The sequence below is a fragment of the Myotis lucifugus genome, unplaced genomic scaffold (assembly GCF_000147115.1).
Source record: "Myotis lucifugus unplaced genomic scaffold, Myoluc2.0 scaffold_2459, whole genome shotgun sequence".
NCBI lineage: Eukaryota > Metazoa > Chordata > Mammalia > Chiroptera > Vespertilionidae > Myotis > Myotis lucifugus.
Window position 1 is genome coordinate 9,112 of NW_005873507.1, and position 6,581 is coordinate 15,692.

Consider the following 6,581-nt stretch of genomic DNA (forward strand, 5'->3'; position numbering starts at 1 on the left):
CACCTGCATGTACCAGCTGAGCCAACGTGAGGTTTGGAGGTGCTGGGAAGGGGGGTGGAGGGACTGCTGGGAAAGGTGACCGCTGGCTCCCCAGCTACGGCCTGGGGACAGGGCGCCTTTCTGCAGCTGAGAAGATCAGGTCTGAGCACTTGGGAGTGGAACCTCTGTGCCCCTGGCAGTCACCACAAGAGGCACAATCCTGATTTCAGCCCTGGGCCAGCTGCTTTCTTCGGGGAGCAGGGAGCCCAGGCCTCCAATGCACAGGCTTGCTCTCTAGCTACCCCAGATCACCAGTCCCTCCTGGGGGAGGGGGAAGCCCACAGTCTCTCCCAGGGGCCTGTTGCCTCACCACCATCCTCTCAGTCGCCAAAGTCCTCCCCTTCCCCCGTCCATGGGAGTGGATGTCAGGCTGAGGAGGAGTTTGGGTCTGAAAGTGTCAAAGTCCTTGTCCCCTTAAATCTGGCTCTCTCCTGGCTGGCAGGGTGCCCAGCAGCCAGCCTGGCCCTGGGAAAACTGAATGAACTTCCTGGGTTCACCTCAAGCCCAAAGATGTTCAGAGATCTCGGCCTGAGATGCTTGTGTGTGTGTGTGGGGGGGGGCGGTCCCCAGGAAAAGGCTGATGCTCCCTGGCTGAGGGGCGACCATGCAGGCGGCATCACCTCCTTCGTACCTTTGCTCTCGGACTCTGCTGGCTTGGCAGGGCTTGTATCTCTGTCTTCACATCTGGAGGATTGAATCTCCTTCCCTCTCTGTGTCCAGACCCTCCTTCCCCTCCCCCGCATCTTCCCTGCCACGTTCTGACCGCCTGGCTGTGGAACAGAGCACGTCCCCTAATTCCTTTGGACTGGACCTCTCTCACCCTGTCCCCACCTCCCACTCCCCACCCACCCCACTCAGGGCACCAAGTGGGAATCTGCCTGGGACCCCCACCCTTCCTGGTACCCACCCATGCCTAAGTCAGGATGGTCTCTCCTTTTCAAAAGTCCTCCTGAGCACAGTTGTATTTGACCTTCATAGCCCCCTAGGGAAGAAGGTCGATATATTTTTTTTAAATATATTTTATTGATTTTTTACAGAGAGGAAGGGAGAGAGATAGAGAGTTAGAAACATCGATGAGAGAGAAACATCGATCAGCTGCCTCCTGCACATCTCTCACTGGGGATGTGCCCGCAACCCAGGTACATGCCCTTGACCGGAATCGAACCTGGGACCTTTCAGTCCGCAGGCTGACGCTCTATCCACTGAGCCAAACCGGTTTTGGCAAGAAGGTCGATATTATCACCCACTTCTAGCAAGTGCAGGGAGAAAGCGGAGAGAGTGGTTATCACACCTGGACTCTCAAACACTGCCTCTCGGCCGCCTAAGCCCTGGGCAGCTGCGAGGAGTGGGACCTGCTCCCTGGCTGAAGGCCTGGGCCCAGGCACAGTGCCGGCTCCGCCCTGGCTCCTTCCGGCTCCCCACGTGCGGCCCCAGCTGTCAGGACACTGGACAGAGGGCCCGGGACAGGGTAGGAGTGCCCAGGCCTGAGAGCTGCGCGCAGGGACTGCCTCCAGCCTGCAGCTGCCTCTGTGACTCCTCCTCCTGGTCAGGCCCGAGCCCTGATGCCCGAGGCCTGGTCCCGCAGCCTCCTTCTCAGCAGTTGACTTTCTTCCCATAGATCAGTGTGGCTTCTCTGGCCAGACTTCAGGGGACAGGAGAGCCCCTCCCTACAGCCCTGGTGGGAGGGCTTTCAGAGTGGGCCAAACCCTCTATTGTGCATATGAAGAAAGGGGGTCCACCCAGAGGTAAGCCTGGTCTAAGGACATCCAGGAGCCCGGAAGCCTTAAACGGCAGCCTCTAAGCCTCACCAGACCCTGACAAGACCAGTTGTATAATCCAGGCTCTGGCCAGGCCTGGGGTCAGGACCCAGAGGGGAGTGGCCCCGTCCCTGGAACAGGCTTTTTGGGGGAGGAAGTGAACAGCACCACTCTGGGCTGCTCCTGGGGAACAGCCAGTTTTTCCTGGCCCAGCCCTCTCCGGTACTTCCGTGAGAAGCAGATGCGGGCGAGGCTAAGTCATGTGCCTCAGCTCCCGTGTTTACTGCGTGACCAACTGAAAATGGGGCCCAAGTCCACAGCATAACCACTGCACCATCCAGCCTCCACTGCACTGGTCCTTCTCCTGCCCTCCCCTGGGTCCTGTTGAGTGTCTGTCCACCTTCAGGTCACATGTGTACAGCCCCTGTGGTCACACCCAGCACCGTCAGGGCTTTGAGGTGCTGAGAGGACGATTGGAGTGACTGGAGGGACAGCAAGTCTGCCTTGGCCATGGGAGGGTGTGGGTTGCAGCTGGTAGGGAGGAAGCTTCACCCTCCAGAGTGTGGTCCAGGCCCCTGCCCACTGTTTCCACAGCCACCAAGTGCGGGAGCTGTGGACCCGGGTACCCTACTCCTCTGGAGGCCATGAAAGGTAAGCGGGCCGCCATGTTGGAGACTCCACCTTGGGAAGGAACTCTGCAAGCCAGCGCCCTCTACTGATGCCTCACCTGCTGGGGGTGGGGGACCTCAGACCCCGGCCTCCCCCGCTCGGGCACAGCCAGCGCTGTCCCTGCCATTCCTCTCCACCCACCATCCCCACCGCCTGCTTTCTACCCCCAGGGCCCAGGGAGGAGATTGTCTACCTGCCCTGTATTTACCGAAACACAGGCATTGAGGCCCCGGATTATCTAGCCACAGTGGACGTTGACCCCAAGTCTCCCCAGTATTGCCAGGTAGGTGGGGCTTGGGCAGCAAAGTACCCCACGATGCTTGCTGCAGCCTGGCCCCAGGATGCCCTTCTGCAGCTCCACGCTCCTTCGTCCTCCTGAGTATGGGGCGGGGGAGGGGGGGGTGTGGGCAGCTGTTCACTGCACAAGGCACCCCAGAGGTGCGAGGGGAGAGTGAGGGTCCAGCCTGCACTGCACTGCACACCAAAGTGGGTCCAGTGGGCACCCGTTCCCTAAGCGAGCAGGGGCGTGGCCTGGCTGAGCACCTCCCTCTGCCCCTTGCCCACCCGAGGTCATCCACCGGCTGCCCATGCCCAACCTGAAGGACGAGCTGCACCACTCGGGATGGAACACGTGCAGCAGCTGCTACGGGGACAGCAGCAAGGCCCGCAGCAAGCTGGTGCTGCCCTGCATCATCTCCTCCCGCGTCTACGTGGTGGATGTGGGCGCCGAGCCCCGCGCCCCGAAGCTGCACAAGGCATGTCCTCTGCCCCTGCCGCTCGTTCGGGGGACCCCTGATGTACCCACCACCCCGGGGCGGCCTGGAATCAGCACCGCGGGGCAAGGGACTGGGAGGGCAGTGGCGGGCTTTCTTTGTTGGACTCTGGAGTCGGGAGAGCATTTTTCCCCAGCTAGTCAGGAGGCCCAGGGCCGGCCCTTAGGCAAGAGCCTGCGGATCCTTTCCCCCAACACTCCTCCGCGGGCACTCGCTGCCGCTGCCGGTGTGCAGTGGACGCTGGGATTGACCCGTCCCACGAGCAGCTTATGCCTCGGGGCTGAGGGGCTGAGGGGCTGAGGACCAGTGCTTTCTGCCTCAGGAGCTGGCAGCCTCTCTGACGCTCTCTTGTTGCTCAGTGACCAGACTGAATCCCGGCCACATTCCCACAGGGAAACTGTGTCCTTTTTGCAGGAAAGGAGACTGGTCAGCAGGAAGAAACGGGGGAGGGGCAGTGAAGGAGTGGGGCGTGGGGACTCCCAGGCCTGTAAGATTCTCCTGCCATTCCTTTCCCCTCCCCAGGTCATTGAGCCCGAGGACATCCATGCCAAGTGTGGCCTGGGCTACGTTCACACCAGCCACTGCCTGGCCAGTGGGGAGGTGATGATCAGCACGCTGGGAGACCCCAAGGGCAATGGCAAAGGTACCTGCTGGCACTGCAGCACATCTCGGGGGATGGGGGCGGGGGGGGGGGGAGGCAGGTCCCAAGCTGGGGAAGGATGGGATAACTTTCCAGGGAGAACCAGGGGGCTTGGTCTCACCCCACATTTAAACTACAGTCAAGTAACTTCAGCTCTTTCCATTGTTTCTATGAAAATGAGCCTTGACTAATGAATTCACTTCAAAGTCATAGCTAGAACAGGCTGCCATGGGGAGTGTATGCGCACAGATATGGCCCCAGAGAACACAGTTATTTACATCATCCTTCATGCATTATGAGCAAATCTCACAGTTCTTGGGATCCTGAATCTCTACATTTGCTATGTCTGTTATGGTGATCAGAGCTGACACTTATAAAATGTCTTATGTGGCAGACACAGCCCAGGAGATGGGTGCAACTATGATGTTTAGGTAGGGGCGGGCGGGCGGGGGCAGATTGGAGTGAAATGTCCGTTAAGGTCATTGAGTCAATGTTATGGCACTAGGTCTACTTAACTGCTTTTTCCGGGAGACGGTAGGACCATGACATTCCTAGACTTTTTCTTAAAAGAATCCTTTATTGATTTTTAAGGAAGAGGGAGAGAGAGGAGAAAACATCAATTAACTATCTCTTGCATGCAAGCACCCCAGGCATGTGCCCTGACCAGGAATCGAACCGGCAGCTTTTTGGTGCAAGGGGCGACGCCCAACAAACTGAGCCATACTGGTCAGGGCCACCTTCCTACATTTAATGATATTAGGAGTAGACATCGGATTGTATTAAAAAAAAAAAAAAAAGAAGTGTCAACATACACAGCAAGGAAAAAACATTGGGTGTTCATGTTGACTTACAAATAAATATAATCTGTCTGCTCTATAAAAAAATAAGTCAAGGGAGCAGACGGGAGCTTAGACTCCAGCAGGAATCCCACACCGACAGTGGGAAGCGAGATGAGAGAAGCACAGGGTGCGGAGTCCCAGCAGGTCTCTTGGCTCAATGGCAGGGAAACATCCCCTGTGGTCTGGGAGAGGGATGAAGTGGGATGTGAGGTAGGGGCACCAACCAAGTCCCACCTCCCACCTGACACTCTTGGTGAGACCCTTTGGACACCTGCCTTTAAGGAGCTGACACCCCCAGTGGGAGGGGAGGGCGCCAGGTAGTGGACTTGGTGCCTATTGGGCCTGCCCGGGGTGAGGCTGGGCAGGGGCCCTCTGTCTGGACGGCCCCTCCTGCCACCTACCTGCTTCCCTGCTCAGGGGGTTTCGTGCTGCTGGATGGAGAGACCTTTGAGGTGAAGGGGACGTGGGAGAAGCCTGGGGGTGCTGCGCCTTTGGGTTATGACTTCTGGTACCAGCCTCGACACAATGTCATGATCAGCACCGAATGGGCAGCTCCCAACGTTTTTAGAGAAGGCTTCAACCCCGCCGATGTGGAGGCTGGTGAGAAGGCCCCCAGGGGTCAGCGGGAGCGTGGGCACATGCCCTCTTTCTGCTCCCAAACCCCACTCTCCAACCCCTCACTGCCCTCCCATGGACCCCAGCCCCTTGGGTGAAGGGATGGGATGTGCTGAGTGCTCTGATTGCTCGGGTGTTCTGACCCCACCAACTCATATCCAACTTTCTGCCCAGGGTCGGGCCCCAGCGGTTGCCCATGCCCTCCGGCCCCAAATCTGAGCCCATCCTCCGGCCCCGCTCCCACACAGGACTGTATGGAAGCCACTTGTACGTGTGGGACTGGCAGCGCCATGAGATCGTGCAGACCCTGACTTTACAGGACGGGCTCATCCCCCTGGAGGTCCGCTTTCTGCACAACCCAGCTGCTGCCCAGGGCTTCGTGGGCTGTGCCCTCAGCTCCAACATCCAGCGCTTCTTCAAGAACGAGGTGACCTGTGCCCTCTGGCCCTGTCCAGCCATCCTGTTGTCGCCTCTGTCCAGGCTTCTGTAGTCATGAGGCTCCCCTCTCCCTAGGAGTAGCCAGGCCTCTCTGCCTGGCTCCACACGCCCAGACTTCTCCAGGGCCCAACACAGGGCCGCCTGCCTGCCTCTTTACTCTCAGTCCTGGCCTATTTCCACCTTAACCCTAACTGGCCATAGTTATTCATTCATGTATTCAACAAAAGAGGGTGTGAGCTTGTATGTCCGCACTGTGCCAGGTGCTGGGCATACAGCGGGGAAGCAGACATGTGCATTGGAACTTGACCCCAGTGGCACGGAGGCCCTGTGTCCACTGTCTCCCTGCAGACATGGCCCTGGGGACACCCCGATCTGCCCCCACCCCCAACTCTGACAGGCTCTCCTCTCCACCTCCTCATCCCCATGCAGGGAGGCACTTGGTCGGCAGAGAAGGTTATCCAGGTGCCCCCCAAGAAAGTGAAGGGGTGGATCCTGCCTGAAATGCCAGGTGGGTGCCCAGGAGTGGGTGGGAATCAGAAGGTTGATATTGGCCCAGGATCAGGAGTCCTTAAAGCCTCTGAACCCTACCGCCACCCCAGGCCTGATCACCGACATCCTGCTGTCCCTGGATGACCGCTTCCTCTACTTCAGCAACTGGCTGCATGGGGACCTGCGTCAGTATGACATCTCTGACCCACAGAAGCCCCGACTCACGGGACAGGTGGGAGTCCTCGCAGGGGGGAGGGGGGCGCGAGAGAGGGGAGGATAAGAAGAGAAGCTACACAAGGAAAAGGTGTGAAGGGGCTGGGGG

General features: G+C 58.9%; 1 protein-coding gene across 1 annotated transcript in view; it reads left to right on the plus strand.

Annotated features, from left to right (window-relative positions):
- The first annotated feature begins 914 nt into the window (after nt 1–914).
- The window catches only part of LOC102421985 (selenium-binding protein 1-like), a 6,555-nt gene continuing 888 nt past the window's right edge, over nt 915–6,581 (plus strand). The window contains exons 1-10 of the mRNA XM_023749026.1: nt 915–1,033; nt 1,269–2,254; nt 2,391–2,447; nt 2,636–2,748; nt 3,035–3,220; nt 3,761–3,881; nt 5,135–5,317; nt 5,581–5,759; nt 6,200–6,278; nt 6,370–6,491. Of these exons, the coding sequence (XP_023604794.1) occupies nt 2,441–2,447; nt 2,636–2,748; nt 3,035–3,220; nt 3,761–3,881; nt 5,135–5,317; nt 5,581–5,759; nt 6,200–6,278; nt 6,370–6,491 (990 nt within the window). The 5' untranslated portion in view covers nt 915–1,033; nt 1,269–2,254; nt 2,391–2,440. The remainder of the gene's footprint in view (nt 1,034–1,268; nt 2,255–2,390; nt 2,448–2,635; nt 2,749–3,034; nt 3,221–3,760; nt 3,882–5,134; nt 5,318–5,580; nt 5,760–6,199; nt 6,279–6,369; nt 6,492–6,581) is intronic.